Source organism: Hyaena hyaena, unplaced genomic scaffold (assembly GCF_003009895.1).
Source record: "Hyaena hyaena isolate Hyena2069 unplaced genomic scaffold, ASM300989v1 scaffold_250, whole genome shotgun sequence".
NCBI lineage: Eukaryota > Metazoa > Chordata > Mammalia > Carnivora > Hyaenidae > Hyaena > Hyaena hyaena.
Window position 1 is genome coordinate 1,481,400 of NW_024080882.1, and position 17,640 is coordinate 1,499,039.

Consider the following 17,640-nt stretch of genomic DNA (forward strand, 5'->3'; position numbering starts at 1 on the left):
AAAAAATGAGGTCCCTCTCCTGTCCCAAAGGTGCTTGGGTCTCCCCCCCTCCACGGCAGTGGGCTGCAGGCCCCTCCTACCAGCCCTGCTGGGCTCCTAGATGCCCCCTCATCAGGGGGAGAAGAATGCACTCAAGGCTCGCTACCTGTGCCCCTGAGAGGCAAGAAAGAGCCCAGGTCTCCTCTTCCTCCTCCAAACACCTGGCCTCTCCACCCCTCACTTCCCGGGCTGGGGTACAAACGAACACAGATCACAGAGAGCATCCCCCGGGGGCTTGAGGATTGGTCGGGGGGAGTAGCTTGTGGACATTCCCAGGAGTTATCATGTCAGGGTTAAAAGCATGGGTTCTATGGTTAGTTGGCCTCCATTCAAATCCTGATTCCACTTTTTCTAGCTTTGTGATGTTAGGCACGGTTTTTAACCTCTCTGGACTTCAGATTGCTTTAGTGATATGTGGAGTCAACACAAAGGATTATTATACAAGTATTAAATGAGAGAATATACACAATCAGTTGCTTCACACTGCATCTGGCACATGGAAGGCTCAGTACATTTTAGTTTCAAAATTATGTCTTCAGGGGCACTTGGGTGGCTCAGTCGGTTAAGTGTCTGACTCTTGATTTTGGCTCAGGCCATGATCTCACAGTTCGTGGGATGGAGCCTTGCGTTGGGCTCCATGCTGGCAGGACAGAGCCTGCTTTGGATTCTCTCTCTCCTCCTCTCTCTGCGTCTCCTTGACTTGCACACTTTCTCTCTCAAAATAAATAAACAAAAAAATAAACAAACTTTAAAAAAAGAAAGAGGGGCACCTAGGTGGCCCGGTTGATTAAGCATCCAACTCTTGGTTTTGGCTCAGGTCGTCATCTCGTGGTTCGAGGGTTTGAGCCCCACGCTGGGCTCTGCACTGAGAGTGCATAGCCGGCTTGGGATCCTCTCCCACTCTCCCTGTACCTCCCTCACTTGCACGCTCTCTCTCAAACATAAATAAATAAACTTAAAAAACAAAAACAAAACTGTGTCTTCAGTCTTCAAGGAAATGTGACATGCTGGCAAGCCACTTTGGGCCCACACCCCAGAATTCGAAGACATGTGCTTGTTTTGACTTTACCATTCAGAGTACATTAGTGGAGAACTTAAAAAACTCTCAAAAGGTTTGTCCTTTAGGTTTGGAAGACACTTTAGACAACTTGGGAGTAGCGTTCAAAAGGTTTCATCATATCACGTGACCTCATTTAAAAATGATTACCTTTGATAATGCTTTATTAGGCTATCTTATGTGAAAGGCCCTAGGTCAGCCACTGGGGATTCAGGAAGTAAAACATGCACAGACCTTGCTATGAAAAGGCTCATAATGGGGGCACCTGGGTGGCTCAGCTGACTGACCGTCCAACTTTGGCTCATGTCATGATCTCACGGTTCATGAGTTCGAGCCCTGCCTGGGGCTCTCTGCTCTCAGCATGGAGCCTGCTTCAGATCCTCTGGCTCCCCCGCCCCCCACCCCATCTCTCTTTCTTAAAATTAAATAAACATTAGAAAAATGTTTTTTAAAAAGGCTCATAATGAAGTGAAGGCAAAGGAAAAAAAACTAATAACAGTAATATGTGAAAATATGGTATGACAGAGGGACGCAGAGGGTGTTATGGGAAGACCCTGAAAAAGCATCTACTCCAAACTGGAGATATTACCAGAGGAGAGTGAAGCCAACGGGGGTAATAGCCTTTGTTGAGGGACCAAGGAAGCAAATATACGGGCAACACTAGGGCTGGACAGAACAAGTCCAGGGACGTAGCAGAAATTTGTTGTTTTGGTAATTCACGTCAGAACTCCCTTCCTGTCTCTGGAGGAGTCCTCATTTCGCAAGAGGCGGTAGAAGTGAGACTCTCATCTCCCGGGCTGGAAGCAGAAGGTTCCTCCGCCACGGGCAGCATGGGGCAGGGGCTCATCACACAGACAAAGCAGAGAGCTTATTTCAGGGATTTCTGAGTGTGGACGATGACCAGAAACATTTAGCCACAACCAGAGTGCCGGGAGTGACAAAAACGAAAAGGCAGAGACAAAGGCTATGGTGGGGTCCTAACTGGGTGATTGGCAGGTACGTTTCAGGGGCCGATTCTCAGCTTTCTGTCGATGTGTGAACTAGCCAATGCACTTCCAATACGTTCCTCCGCTTATGACAGCAGGAGTCGGGTTTCCATTTCTTAGAACCAGGAACCCTGATGACAGAGGTGGTCATTGTAACCATGAGGATACAAATGCCGAGGGTTTACACCGAGACAGGGACAGGAGACAAGAGAAGGAGATGCACGCAACAGGTAAGGAGGAGGATGAAGGGCCAGGTAGAAGCTGAAGATAAATGACAAGGCAGGGTCAAGGACACTTTGCAGATGTGAGGTTTGGGAAGCCAAAAAGAGAGCAATGGTATTCAGTGCAAATACAAATGGCAGGTCAGATTTGTGAAGAGTAGGAAATGACAGGCTCAGTCCAGACCTGCTGAATTTGAGGTCCCTCTGTGACATTCAAAGCAGGGTGTTTACCAGGCAGCTGGCCGGGCAGGTGGCTCTGGGAAGAGCCGAGGCTGGAGGAATGGGAGATTAGAAACAAACAGCTGGAAAATGGAAATGAGACAGTGTAGTATCTCACTGGAGCCCAGGAAAGAGTTCAGGATTACAGTGACGCTGGTTGGTCAAAATATGAATCCTGGGTCACTGGTGATTTTGGCAATTTCAGCGGAACGGTGGAAAAAAAGACTTAAATGGATGAGAGAGGTCAAGGACTGAGAAAGCAGGAACCATGCAAAAATAAGTAATTTTTTAAAGGTTTTTTCTAAAGGGGAGACTAATGGGGGCACCTGGGTAGCTCAGTTGATTCATCCAACTTCCACTCAGATCATGATTCTGTGGTTCCTGAGTTCAAGCCCTGCATAAGGCTCTGTGCTGACAGCTTGGAGCCTGGAGCCTGCTTCAGACTCTGTGTCTCCCTCTTTCTCTGTCCCTCCCCCACTTGTGCTCTGTATCTAAGTAAGTAAATAAATAAACATTAAAAATTTTAAATAAAAATTAAAGAATAAAGGAGGCATAAATGCCTAAAACTGGACAAAGTATTGAGGATACCTAGAATAATGGACTCGGCCATTGACTGTATAGATAGGAAATGATCACCTCTTACCACTTACAGTGCGGAAGAAGACAGATGTGGTCTTGCCCTCAAGAGCATGCGATCTGGAGAAGGGATGCTAAACGGTGCCCGTGGGGCCTAGAACAGGTGCTCTAAGAGAGGGCCTAAGAGAGGGTCTAAGTCCCTCCAAGCAAGTGAAAAGGGCGTCAGGTGGGGAGAAGGATATTTTGGGCAGGAGCCCCGCAGGCACAAACACTCTGAATTAGGGAGCTGATGAAAAAGAATGAGGCAAGACATGGGGCCCTTGGGTACGGTGAGGAGCCTAAGATGGAAGACGCGGCCAGGTGCCGTGGGAAGGACACCTGCTCCACAGACACCTGCGGGGAGGGGGTGCGTGAAGGTGAGTCTGCCACTCTGGGAGCAGGAAGTTGAGGGAGTGGTCTAATGGCTACCGTTTTCTCTGTGAAATAGCAGGCCTGGTGAGGAGGCAGGAAGAGAACCCGGTGAGGTGCTAGCAGGGTAAAGGCTCTTAGGGGCCACGGAGGAGGAGCTGAGCTCACACACAGCTCAACCGAGACTTTTCGTCAAGTCCCCACACAGCAACCCCTCCTGAACAAGGGCTTCCTCAGAGGGCACCTGGGGGGCTCAGTGGGTTAAACGTCTGACTCTTGATTTTGACTCCAGTCATTTGATCTCACAGTTCATGGGAAGGAGCCCTGTGTTGGGCTCTGGGCTGAGAGTGCAGAGCCTGCTTGGGATTCTCTCTCCCCCTCTCGCTGCCCCTCCCCCCACTCTCTCGTTCTCAAAATAAATAAACATTCAAAAAAAAAACCTATCAAAAACAATGGCTTTCTCACTTTCTCGTACGAAGGCTACAAGAACCTGGACGAAGGAGTTACACAACTCACGATGTTTAGCACTAGAAAGGTCCTCAGAGATCAGAGCCGCCCTTCATTTTTTCCTATTTCACAATTAAGTAATTTACCCAACAGGATGCGCCTAAACGCGAAAAATGTGGCCGTCAGCCCATCTCCTCAGGAAGCCCCCGTCCACTGGAAACTGTTGATATCTTCCTTTCTGTGACCTTCCCCTTTTTCGCCAACTGGGTTTCTTCCTTCACTTCTCTTGCTTTCTTATTCACATCATGCCCGGATATCTTAAATTCATTCAGCTTTTAATAAAGCCAGGCCTGGATTATTTCTATTTAATACTCAAGCACAACCACCTATTCATTTGTAAGCAGGCAAAATTCAGTCAATTCTTTACGAGGTGACTATAGACTAAGGATGCAGGCTCTGCCCCCCTTGGCACAGGGTCAAGTGCGTTCTAAGCTATGATGGCTTAACAATATCCCCAGTCATTTTCTTCCACATTCACTCACATACACAAATATGTTGGCCTCCAAGGACTTTTGAGTCGACTTGATATTTTTTTTCAGATTTAACCCCAAAGAAAGTATAAGTCTCTCACTGAAGCTCAGAATAATGATTTAAAAGTATCTCCCGTTATACCAAACCAGGCACCAAGTGTCCAAAGGCAATGTAGACATTGTGAAGAGCCCATGGTGATCTCACACTAAATGAGATACTTAAGTCCATCAGGGAAAAAAAAAAAGCTAAGGAGAGGGGAAAGGATTAGTAAGGAAAGAAAAGATAATAATAATTTACACAGTGTAGCTCCTTTCATATACATCTGAGGGGTAATAGCCAAACAGAGGGTTCTAGAATGCAGATAATACCCAGCCTTGTAAGAAGTGCCCAGGATATGGACACACACACACACACACACACACCCTTTATTTCCTGGCAGAAGTTACAACGATTCTGTTCATAAAGTATTCGCTCCATCACCCTGAAGAGTTAGTCCATATCCTACCCTAACTGCCATCGCTGTAAAACTCTAGCACCTCACATCATATTTTTAAAAAATTCTGGGCTTTCTGTAAAAAGCAGAGATTGGATACTTTGCTGCAGTTCTGCAGAACGGAAACGATGGCAGGTGGAGACAGTCAGGTGGGGACCGTGTAGGAAGGGGCCATAAAGCGACCTCTTCACCCTCAGTTTTGAGGCTACTATCCAGAGAGCTGGGTGGGAGGGTGGATGTGGATGCCGCGAGAAGAACATATTCTACGCTTTGGGATAACGTTTTCCCCATCTTTTCCCCCTCCTCCTTCTTTCCCAAAAGAAAGAAAAAACACACCTGTAGGAAAAAATGCCAATTGAAATATTACTTGTAATCAATACACAAGTTCACCAGGCTGGATTCTCACAGCCTGTTTCCTATTTGCCTTTGACTACTTTTGACTTACTATAAATTGCTGTTATAAAGACAGAAAAAGCACCCATCAGCACATAGCTCCATCAAGACAGAGGCCACAGCCAGGAAACAGTAATCCCCCACGCTCTGCATCAAGCTCAAAAACAATGCTCCTGGCTGTCACTTTTCATTCACAACAGCCTCGTATTTCTATTAAACAAGCCTCTTTTACGGACTTGTTCCCCCACACCGCATAATAAGGTAAACACCAGCCCCCAGGGACCACATGATGAAACACAGAGCTTTACTTTGGGAAGGGAATCACTAAAAAGACAGAGGAGGCCATGCACAAGGATCTCCCTAAGTAATTCAGGTCTAACAAACGGTAAAGGATGGGGTTCCTTTCTGCTCCCCAGGCTCCCAGCGGGCTGCTGTGATCAACTTGAGATTTACCAGTTTCCCAAGAGGCTGCTCGAAAAGAAAAGGAATTTTCATAATCATGAACAGTCTCCTCTCCTACTTTCTAATTTTCCCCCAATTCTCCTCCCTCCACCCCCACTTACAAGAGGACTTTTGTATACATCGAAGTTTTAGGAAACAAAGCATACAAACACTCACACACAAATAAACTCCCAGAACTAACACCAGTGTATAATTGTGTTTTCCTTGGAGCTTTTCCAGCCCTGTCACCCGTTCTCTGTTAAGAGTAAAGGAAATCCTTTGCCTCCGCAAAGTTAGAAACAGACAAACCCCTCAGTTACAAGCTGCACAAGGCGCCCCTCACATCTCTGGGCTCCCTTAAGCCCCCAACAAAATGAATTCACTACTGAAAACTCAGCAAAGAAAAAAAAAACTAACCTATTCCCCAAATGAAGATCTTTCACTTCTCCCCTTCACTCAGCTTCCCCTTTTAACCGGAAACACACGGAGTTTCCAATTTCTGAAACCCTTTTCAAGGGACCCTCAACTATTCGGGCTCTTGCAAAGGAGCCCTGATGCAGGCAGGCAAGTGCTTTCCAAAGCACATTTAGCATTCTTGGAGTCAATACTGGGGCCGTTTCGTTTCCAGAGAAATCTACAAAGCAGCCTTTAGTGGGCTGCCTGCGCTAGATCTGACTCTTCCTCTCCTAGTCTCGGCCGGGCTGCGGGGAGAGCAGGGTATAGGGCTCTGCATACTCAGCTCTAAGTGAGCTGCGACAAAGTAGTCACCGCTCGCTGTGAAACTCCCATCGGCTCCCCTTTCCTCCACATTCCTCCGCGGGACTCGATCGCTCCCCCCCCGCGCGCCCCCACTCAACCCCCAAGAAATCGGTCCTTACCTTCCTTGGATTCTTCGGCTTCAGAGTGCATGGTGTCAGGGTAACCGGCTGCAGCGACGATTACCGCTGACATGTACCCGGACGAGCTGCAAGTTTGCTCCGCGGCCAAAACCCCGCGCAGGACAGAAAATAAAAGGAAGGAAAGCCACTAAAATCAAAACCTCCCCGGGGCGGAGGGCTGGTTCTGGTGCAGGGATTTTTTTCAGGGGGAAACTTCTGCAAGAGTGACGAATCGCGTCTCAGCTGGGCGGCGGGAGTCCGCCCCCGGGGCCGCGCGAACCGGGCCGTCGCAGGGCGGAGGCGACCTGGCGCGGCTGGCGGGGCCCCGACGCAGGCAGGTGGGGCGGAGGCCAGCACCGCAGCCCGACTCTCTCGGAGCAGGCAGGGCCGAGGGGCGCCGTGGGCAAACGTGACCCGGACCGGCTGCGCCTGTGAAATACGTGTGCAACTAAAGAAACAGGGCTCATCTCGGCGCGCGCTGCAACTGCACAGAAATAAGAAATGCACATACGGTCAAAGAAATACCCCTGGATCTTTGGGTTACAGTTTTCGGCGCCCATTTCACTTTCCTTGCTTTGGGGTCTGACCTGCCAAGAACTAAGGATGTTGAAGCTGCTCTGGTTTTGTACGTTACTTTTGCGGGGAGAGTAACGTGGCTCTTGGTCCTTGTGGCTGGAAGGACCAGTTTCACCAGCCATCGTCAACCTCACAAGCCCAAGAGCAGGGCCTTTTGAAGGAAGTGGAATTGGCCTCCACCCCTTACCTTTGCACTGGAAACGCAGACAAGGCGGCTTAGCGTAACCCGGGCGAGCACTCTTACTCAAACCCCAGCTCGGGCGCAGAAGCAGCTCCAGTGCAAGTTGGCCCTAAGGGGGGGGGTCCTCGGAACGCAGAGCGCTCTTCCCTCCCCGCGCTCCTCACGACAACCGGGGATAAATTCCTTCCAAAGGCCAAAGGGGGAGGCCGGTATTCCGGCTTTTAAAATGCTGATAGAATAGAAAGTCTTGCCGAGCCTGGGAGGCGAATCCGTCCTGCCCCCGGTCCGGTCCACTGACTCTTTACAACTGGCTGAGAGGTGGGCGTCTTCACTTTGTGAAACGTTGGTTGTTCCTTCCCAGGGGAGAGGACCGGAGCCCACACTGATGTACCTGCCTTAATGGAGGTATTTTGCAGAGCGCTAGTTTTCTCACCAATCTAAGGCAAAAGATCTCCCAATAACATACTGGAAAGATCCACTGGTGAACTGTGAAAAAAGTTACATTCTTTTAATAAGTTTCTTGTCCAGCTGCTTGCTTTTTCCTCCTTTCCCATTTTTATATGGGCAAAAACACAAGAGTAGGCACTAAGGTACATTTGGTGAAAAGAATATACAAAAGATCTGGACTTAAGGAGCCCGAATTAAGATTTATTAATCTCTTTGGGCCTCCCTTCCCTCAAATGTAAAATCAGGATTAAAAATAGTATCTACTTGACAGATTTATGTCTGGAATTAAATAAGTAATACAAGGGGCACCTGGGTGGCTCAGTTGGTTTTGCATTGTACTTCCGCTCAGGTCATGATCTCGCCCAGGTCATGATCTTGCCGTTTGTGAGTTCAAGCCCCATGTAGGGCTCTGTGCTGACAGCTCAGAGCCTGGAACCTGCTTCAGATTCTGTGTCTCCCTCTCTCTCTCTGCCCCTCCCCTGCTCACTCTCTGTCTCTCTCTCAGAAACAAATTAGAAAATATTTTTAAAAATAATAAATAAGTGAGGTAATACAAATAAAAAGTGATTTGAAAGCCATAAAGTCCTACAGAGATAATTACAAACTATTGCACCATTAAAAGTAAATTTTTGTGCAAGATGCTTGAACTTTTTATTTCAGTTTTGGATTTGCACAGGAAAAAAGCATTGATGCAAGTCACGAGCAGTAAAGGTGATCAAAAAGATTAATATAAGGCCCAGATAGTCAATCACTTCCTATTGCTGAGTTCTTCTAACATGCCTAGTCTCTAAGCAGACTTTTATCTCAATTTCACTGAAAGGGCAGGATGATGAGACACAGACAGCCAATCGAGTGAAGAGGACAAACATCTGGATAACATCAGCTCGGGGGAGCCTCTCCTGAAAAGTGACCTCGCCACCTAAAGGGTAACAGTCTGGACCCTTCAGAAAGTCACAGTTCACTGCCTGGTCCCCTTGGCCACACATTCTTGGTCAAGAGCTGCGAAGATGTGGACCTTCACTCAGCAACCTCAAACTTAATGAAGGAGACGTGACCATTTTGAACCCAAAGAAAAAAATGTTCCCTACGGCCAAGTAAGAAGCGACCTTTCCTGGCCTGTCCAGGGAATCCTTCTGGGAGGCTCTGCTCGCACACACATCGTTGGTCCTTGCCCTCCCTCACCACAGCCCAGCTGTCCACGGATGCCCACCACGGGCCCTACAGGATCTCATCGGGGCTGAGTGCCAGGCAGATAAGGCAGCTCCCATTCATCTATAACTGGACTAAGATGCAACACCTTTCTCAAGGTGATAATTACACAAATTCAGACAGCCCAAATTCCGGGCCCAATCCCCTGCAGGCAGGGCTCCCTTTCACCCCCTTCTTGCAGAAAGTGCCCACATAAGAATTATTTATTAAATGTCGTTTTGCAAGTCCAATTACCTACAAGCCACATGAGATGTCTTAAAATCCATGCCCTTGATGTTCTGCTTGTTTTTACAGCAGCCTCACAAACAGGCCTGCAGCCCTGCTCAAGTTAGCCAAGGAGAAGGGTAGCTGCGGGAACAGTCCAAGGGCGGCCACGTCAGCCTCGTGATTCAATTTAGAGTCCCTGTAGCAGCTCCATCTTTGAACACTGCCCTCGCTACCCCCCAGCCCTGCCCCCATCCCCGCCCCCATCCTCAGGAAACCTGGGAAAAACTTCTTTAGTATTTAAATGCCATCTGGCAGTCACCTTGGGAAAGAATGTTCTGATCCAGTTCAAGAGCAAGGAGAATTCAGCATATTTTATAAGAGTGTAGGGGCACCTGGGTGGCTCAGTCGGTTGACTTCCGGACTCTTGATTACAGCTCAGGTCATTGTCTTATCTTCGTGAGTTCCTGAGTTTGAGCACCGGGTTGGGCTCTGTGCTGAGAGCGCAGAGCCTGCTTGGGATTCTCTGTCTCTCTCTCTGCCCCTCCCCTGCTCACTCTCTCTCTAAAAATAAATTTTAAAAAATATGGCGGGGGGAGGGGGGCTGGGTGGCTCAGTTGACCACATCAGTTGTGATCATGGTCTCACGGCTGGTGAGTTGGAGCCCCGCGTCCGGCTCTGTGCTGATAGCTCGGAGCCTGGAGCCTGCTTCACATTCCGTGTCTCCACTCTCTCTGCCCTCCCCGACTCACACTGTCTCTCCTTCTCAAAAATAAATAAACATTAAAAAAAAAATTTTTTTAAAAGGAAACTTTAAAAGGCTGTATGGGGACAAGGACACCCCTCAGTCACCAGTATAACCTTGGGAAAACTGCACTGTCCCATCCCCCAAGCCTGCAAAGTGAAGCCAAAGGACAGCAGACTCTCTGGGAAATATATTCTCCATCAGTCACTTCACCTTGATCTTGCTCTGCTTTTATTCAAAAGGGGATTAGTCCCTTTTCAGCCACCAGAGAATAAAGCTCCAGGACGACATGATGATATACCTCCTGTGGGAAGTGTTCACTCATGGATGTTTAAGAAATACTCCAGGGGCGCCTGGGTGCCTTAGTCAGTTAAGCCTCTGACTTCAGCTCAGGTCATGATATCGTGGTTTGGGTTCGAGCCCTGCATAGGGCTCTGTGCTGACAGCTTACAGATTGTGTCTCCCTCTCTCTCTGCTCCTCCTCCACTCATCCTCTGTCTCTCTCTCTCAAAAATAAATAAACTTAAAAAAGAAAAGAAAAGAAATACACCAACAGGGGAACCTGGGTGGCTCACTCAGTTGTTTGAGGGTCAGACTTTGGCTCTGGTCATGATCTTAAGGTTCCTGAGTGTGAGTCCCGCATCGGACTCGCTGCTGTAAGCACAGAGCCCAGTTAGAATCCTCTGTCCCCTCCCTCTCTCTCTGCCCCTCCTCTGCTCATGTTCTCTCTCTCTCAAAAATAAATAAACATTTAAAAAAATTAAGAAATATATAGTCCAACAGGCTTTAGTCCTGCAATATGCTTGGGAGTTACACCAACAATCATTATAGACCACCTGATACAAAAGAGCAATTAAGTAAGCAACCCTGATCAATTAAAACCAAACTGCACTGACACATTGTGTTGAACTACTCATGGCCAATACTGGATCTTCCACCTTCTGTGTCAAGATGGGACAGTTAACATACTGGCTAGGATTCTGGTTGTTTTTCCATTCATCCAGGCATTATCAAATATATGTATGTATCACATGTAAACAGACTCTACTCACGTAGATTACTGGTATAATTCTGGCAATCTTGGCCACAGATCTAAACAACCCAACTTTTTTTTTTTAACTTATTTTGATTAGAAGTACTTCTAATTTTTTAAAATGTTTTATTTATTTCTGAGAGAGAGAGAGAGACAGCGTGAGCAGGGGAGGGTCAGACAGAGAGGGAGACACAGAATCTGAAACAGGCTCCAGGCTCTGAGCTGGCTGTCAGCACAGAGCCTGATGCGGGGCTCAAACCCATGAACCATGAGATCATGACCTGAGCCGAAGTTGGACGCTTAACCAACTGAGCCACCCAGGTGCCCCTAACACCATCTCTTAACTGAATTTGATCACAGAGCAGCAGAAAAATCCTTTTTTTTTTAAAGTTTATTTATTTTTGAGAGAGAGAGTATGTGCGAGGGAGGGACAGAGAGAGGGAGAGAATCCCAAGCTGACTCTGCAACGTCAGCACAGAGCTCCATGTGGGGCTCAAACTCAAAACTGTGAGATCATGACCTGAGCCGAAATCAAGAGTCGGATGCTCAACCAACTGAGCTACTTGGACACCCCGAAAAATCTCCTCTTAAATTATACTTCAGCGAAGCTGAAGAAAGGAAGGAAGGAAGGAAGGAAGGAAGGAAGGAAGGAAGGAAGGAAGGAAGGAAGGAAGGAAGCCTGGGCTTTGGGGCTTTTTGCTTACGGCTGTCCAGATGTGCCTTAAGAACAGGGAGGTCAGCAAGTTTTCAGACTTACAAAGGAGAAGACCAGCAGAATTGAGAAGAGGAGAGAGGCTTATTCAGGAAGTATCTCAACTCAGCTCACAGTCAACAATGCTGTACACTCTCTGCAGTGAAAAATACTAAGCATCTGTATAACTTAGTCATATTACCCACACTTTCAGGACACAAGAACCCCACGTCATAAGAACATCCACTGTATTAAATAGGTTTTTTAAAATATTTGTTTATTTTTGAAAGAGAGGGAGTGTGAGCAGGGGAGGGGCAGACAGAGAGGGAGACACAGCATCTGAAGCAGGCTCCAGGCTCTGAGCTGTCAGCACAGAGCCCGACATGGGGCTCGAACTCACGAACCATGAAATCATGACCTGTGCTGAAGTGGGATACTTAACCAATGGAGCCATCCAGGCGTCCCTAATATGTTTTATTTTAAACTGCTGACAAGAGGCTGAACCTGTACACAGGACATTTTAGGGCAGGAAAAAAAAAGTTTACTTAGCATAAAAAGTGGATTTCTGCTATTTGACTTTGAGGCTTTCCTCAACTCTTGTATGACTTACGTCTATACCCTTGAAAGGGTAGTTGGCTTTTAGCCTCTCTCCTCACACATGGGAAAGATCTGTGTTCTTGGACTCACCTGGTTGAGGCCACAGGCTTTGTACATCCTTGTTATCCTTCTTGGACATTTCTGTATTTTACCTCCCAAAAACGAGGTGAAACTGTATCTCTCCACTGCCCTCTCCTCCTCCCACCCTGGCCCTGCTCTCCTTGCCTTAAGAAAAATTTTATTTATGGGGCGCCTGAGTGGGTCAGTTGATTGAGTGCCCGACTTCGGCACAGGTTACCATATCTCACAGTTTGTGGGTTCAAGCCCTGTGTGGTGCTCTCCACTGACAGAGCAGTGCCTGTTTGGTATTCTCTCTCTCCCTCTCTTGCTCTGCCTCTCCCCCTCAAAATAAATAAATAAACTTCATTTTAAAAATGAAAAGAAAAAAGGAAAACTGCTGGGATTGAGTGTGGTCATGGAAGAGGGGGGAACTTGGCCCCCAGGACCCTGCTGGGGAGCTTGAAGTATGTTATGGGTAAACCCCCTCATTCTCCCCGTGATGCCTTCAGCAAATCCCACGTCTCATGAATGCTCTGGGTGCGAGCAGACAATTCTGAAGGGATGGAATAGAGTGCTGACATCTGAGGTGAGCACAGGCAGAGAAAACAGCACATCTGGGATACACCTGTTACCTCGGCTTTCATCGTCCATGTTACTTTTCTTCTAAGGAATCTTCCTTCCTTGCTAAAAAGTGTTTAGCAGATGACTAAATACACACACACACTCAAATCAGGCCTGAAAATATTATCTGAAGAAGATATGATGCATGGTCTTTCTTTTACAATACTTAGTGATGGTGCCTTGCATTTACATAGATTTTATTTCAAGTTCATTTATTTTGAAGGAGACAGTGCAAGTGGGGGAGGAGGAGGAGGAGAGAGAGAGAGAGAGAGAGAGAGAGAATCTCAAGCAGTTTCCAAGCTACCAGCTCAGAGCCAGAGGAGGGGCTCAAACTCACAAACCATGAGATCATGACCTGAGCCGAATGAGCCACCTTTAGCTCCCAATTAGCTTCCTTTGGTCATCATACCCATTTTACAGATACGTCATTAAAGAACTCTATGACTTGCTCATGATTACAAAACTAAGTAGTCTTGTTCTTCAAACCATAGTAAATGCACTCTAGGCTCCCTGTGTCCTTCTCTAGACTTTCCCACTCTATGAAACTACTCATGTAAAACTCAAATCCTTTATTTTGCAGAAGAATAAGTCAAAGGCCATGCTATTGGGAGATTTCCAGAGTTTGAGCTGACTAGGGTGTTAGCACAGACTGCTCAAATCGCTCCATCTGATGCTTAGATCACAGCCTCTGATGAAAGTTACTCCATTCCTGATGGTCAATGCTTTAAATAAGCTATATGTTCAGTAGCTTCTATGTATTCAGTTACATGAAACCACTACAATTTTTTTTTTAAATAACAGTTCGCTCAGGACCCTAACTAAACCTGCTAGGATAGGAGGCTGCCATGAGCAGGGAAGACTTGATATGGAAAACTGGACCTGATGACCTTAAACCTGGTAAGCACTGAGTTCTGTACATTAGGATGTTTTTTTTCCGGGGCCCCTGGATGGCTCAGTCCATTGAGTGTCCGACTTCAGCTAAGGCCGTGATCTCATAGTTCATGGGTTCGAGCCCTGCCCTGGGCTCTGTGCTGACAGCTCGGAGCCTGGAGCCTACTTTGGATTCTATGTCTCCCTCTCTCTCTGACCCTCCCTGATCACGCTCTGTCTTTCTCTGCCTCTCAAAAATAAATAAACATTAAAAATTTTTTGAAAAAGGATTTTTTCCCCTATTCCTTCTCCTCTCCCTTTCCTTCTAAAAATGGGCAAACCATTTAACCTCTCTGAACCTCTGTTTGCACATCTGTAAAATGGGGTTAAGGCCACTTACTTAACAGAGGAGAAATAATAAGGAAATGAGGCAAGAATCTGACCAAGCACAGAAAATTCTAAAATCCCCCCTTCGACCCTTTCCCAAATACTTTCACGAATGAGACCAGACTGTTTTAGGTTGTGGAACATGTATCTGGACATCCTAAGTGCTGGCCCTACGGACATTTCGGACAGAAATGGCAATTTCACGCATGCGGTCCAGCGACAGAACGTGAACATAAAAGGACTGGACTTCCTTCCCATCCCCAGACGAACGGGGTCAACGTGGGGATAGTATGAGAGAGGTTCCGGAAGAGACGCACCAGGAAGAAGCAAGGCAGGACTGAGACTGAGCCTGGAAGTCACCGTGTCCTGTCTGACCCACGACTCTCTGGCTTACCTCCGGAAAACCACAGAAGGTAAAATGATCCACAATCACAGTCACTGAAACTCGAGTCAGGAGGGAACCTCGCAGCTCACTATTCCAATTCTCTGCCTGGCTGGTGAAGCACTGTCTTACCCACGTCCCAGGCAGCAAGCCTTCAAAAGGACTGTCTTTGCTACCCTCTATTCAGAGATTCCCTCCTTTTTTTTTTTTTTTTAAATGTTTCATTTATTTTTGAGAGACAGAGTGGGGGGGCAGAGAGAGAGGGAGACACAGAATCTGAAGCAGGCTCCAGGCTCTGAGCTGTCAGCACAGAGCCCGACGCAGGGCTTGAACCCACGAACTGCGAGATCGTGACCTGAGCCAAAGTTGGATGCTTAACTGACTGAGCCACCCAGGCGCCCCCAGAAACTCCCTCTTTGAAAAGACACCCTCCTTTCCTTTCGAATCCTTAGGAGGCTCCTCCTTATAATAAATGAAATTCAAGGGCAGGGATTGTCACCTGACTGCCACTCTAAGCACTGACTTTACACCCTCCAGCAACAAAGTAACATTGTAACAAGATAAACAGATTTTTTAAACTCCATTGTCTTTCTTAACAACCCCAGGGAAACACCCCTGGTACTGGCCAGTGGGTTGCAGCCGAAGGCAACGTCAGCTGGTTGTGCCGCTTTCCAGGGCCAGCCACACATCTGTTGTTGGTTACGGTGAAGAATTCAGAAGCAAGAAGCTCTTGAGGAGGCGCACGATGCCAAGACAGGTTGGGGCAATGGGCCCTCCTTGCTAGCACCTGAGCAGTTAAGCAGCTTTATTCCGGTTTCGGAAGAAAATGTGAAATCCACACAGAAATGACAGTAGGGCTTCCTGTGTGAAATCTGGACCACAGATCCCTGCAGTGGAATCCTTTCCAAGTGGGCATAATTTGATTTTTACATTGAGTTTCTGACCCGGGTAGAATGGCTATTAAATTAACTTTTGTGCCCACTGGTCGCTGTGTCAGAGACAGAAAAGTCTGGAAGGCGGAGCTAAAGGGCAGGACAGGCTTGCCAGGTGAATGGAGCCAAGGCTGAAAACCCAACAGACCAATTCAGCAGGTGGTAAAAATGTGAACCAAGGCGGAACTTCTCCAAACAGCATTTCAGTGGGGAAGGGGAGGCTGTTTTGCATGTAGGGCTGAAAGGCATGGATCGTTTTTTTCCATTTGAACAGGTCAGGTTACAAAACTAAAGCTTTTTGGCTTCTCCTTGAATAAGAGCTATAGAAATATGTTTATGTGTTATGATTCACCGAGTTGGAGACATCACGGAAATAAATGTATTTTCTGAGAAACTGCTAATACGAACAGGGTGTCTGCCTACCGAAAAAAGGTCTTATTAAGCCCATACATTTCCCAGCAGAAATAGAAGAGAGCTAAAACCTGTAGCTTTCTTCATCTGCAATCTATTTCACTGGAATTTTTACTACTGAATTCCCATTAGACGCCATTTCACCTTCTCAATTTCAACTACCTACGATCAGCCCAAAACAGAGAGAGAGGAAAAATAACAATCCAAATAGTACAGCCGCTGCCATTCATTTAATGATTTTATGCTGCAAGCAAGCCTGAGACAGAGCTGGGAATTGGTTGGTCCCTCCCTGACTTTTGTCCCTGCATGGCCTCCTGGCGCTGTGAGCCTCTCCTGCACTGAGGGTGAATGGTTGTATTTCGGGCTATGTATTTTTTTCATATCAAAGTGCCTCCAAAGACAAGCCACTATTTCATCTAGTCCCCAAGAAACAGCAACCCACTCCAATGGTAGAGGAAACCCTTAGACAGTAAGTCTTATACTTATTTGAAAGTGATCTGCTATACTCCAACCTGGTAATTTCCTAAGACGCTTTCAAAAATAATATTACCCCAGACAGTTTTGACTTTACATATGACTCTTCTGTATTTAACCAAACTGGCACCTTAGATTTTCATATGTTACAGTGGTGTGGTCAGAATTGTTGAAACAGGCTCATAATTTTTTTAATGTTTATTTTTGAGAGAGAGACAGAGACAGAGCGTGAGCAGGGGAGGGGCAGAGAGAGAGGAAGACACAGAATCTGAAGCAGGTTCCAGGCTCTGAGCTGCCAGCACAGAGCCTGACACAGGTCTTAAACTGCAAGATCATGACTTGAGCCAAAGTCGGATGCTTAACCGATGGAGCCACCCAGGAGCCCTGAAACACTCACAATTTTAGCCCTGAGGTCCCCAAATTGTGTGCTGTGCTGCTGATGACACTACAGAAAGCCCACAAGGCTGTTGCAGGATATTTTAAATTTTGGAGGAAAACAAAGCAGTGTTCAACATCGCTCAGAAACTGTACCAACTACTCCTTCAAGCTAGTTTGCAGTGTAACATTAGACTTTGCTATATTTCTTTTAATGACATCATTTCTTTGTAAAGCTAGGTTGTTGGCAGTTGCTGTGATAAAAAGCGAGTATTATACGAAAAAGTACATAAGACAGGAAATTGGGGTAGTGGGATCCGATCTGATTTCAAGGTTTGAGAAGCTGTGAGATGGCCAAGATTCAGTTTATTGCCTGACAGCCCCAAATTCACCCTTCATCACCTGCTCTAAGAAAATAAAGACAGGACTTTGAATAATGCTTTTTTTCTTTTGCCAGCAAATACAATTCTAGAGCTTTGTCGGTGGGGTACACTGCAGAGATATTATGGGAAGAAAAACTTTTCCCTCCTGGTTTTCCCTCCGGAGTGCTCTTGTGAGAAACCTCCCCATATAAGCAGATTTCCTTGGCTTCCTAGCAAGTGGATTTCCAGCAAGTTCGACCAGCACACACTATAGGGACTTCTCTCCCATCCAAGGAGCCATGGCTAGCCAACTTCAAGGTCTCACACAGAAGAGGGAGAAGCTCATGTGTGACGCTCTATCTTGAACCCACAGTAAGTGGTTGCTCCATATATT

At 46.9% G+C, this 17,640-nt stretch overlaps 1 protein-coding gene across 3 annotated transcripts in view; it reads right to left on the reverse strand.

Annotated features, from left to right (window-relative positions):
• The window catches only part of TNFAIP8 (TNF alpha induced protein 8), a 131,050-nt gene that overhangs the window by 32,559 nt on the left and 80,851 nt on the right, over positions 1–17,640 (reverse strand). Inside the window, exon 1 of one of the 3 annotated variants that reach the window (XM_039244962.1) lies at positions 6,690–6,813. The exons of the other annotated variants lie outside the window; for them this stretch is intronic. Within the exon in view, the coding sequence (XP_039100893.1) occupies positions 6,690–6,762 (73 nt within the window). The 5' untranslated portion in view covers positions 6,763–6,813. Of the gene's footprint in view, positions 1–6,689; positions 6,814–17,640 lie in introns of those variants that run through there. 3 annotated transcript variants of the gene reach the window in all.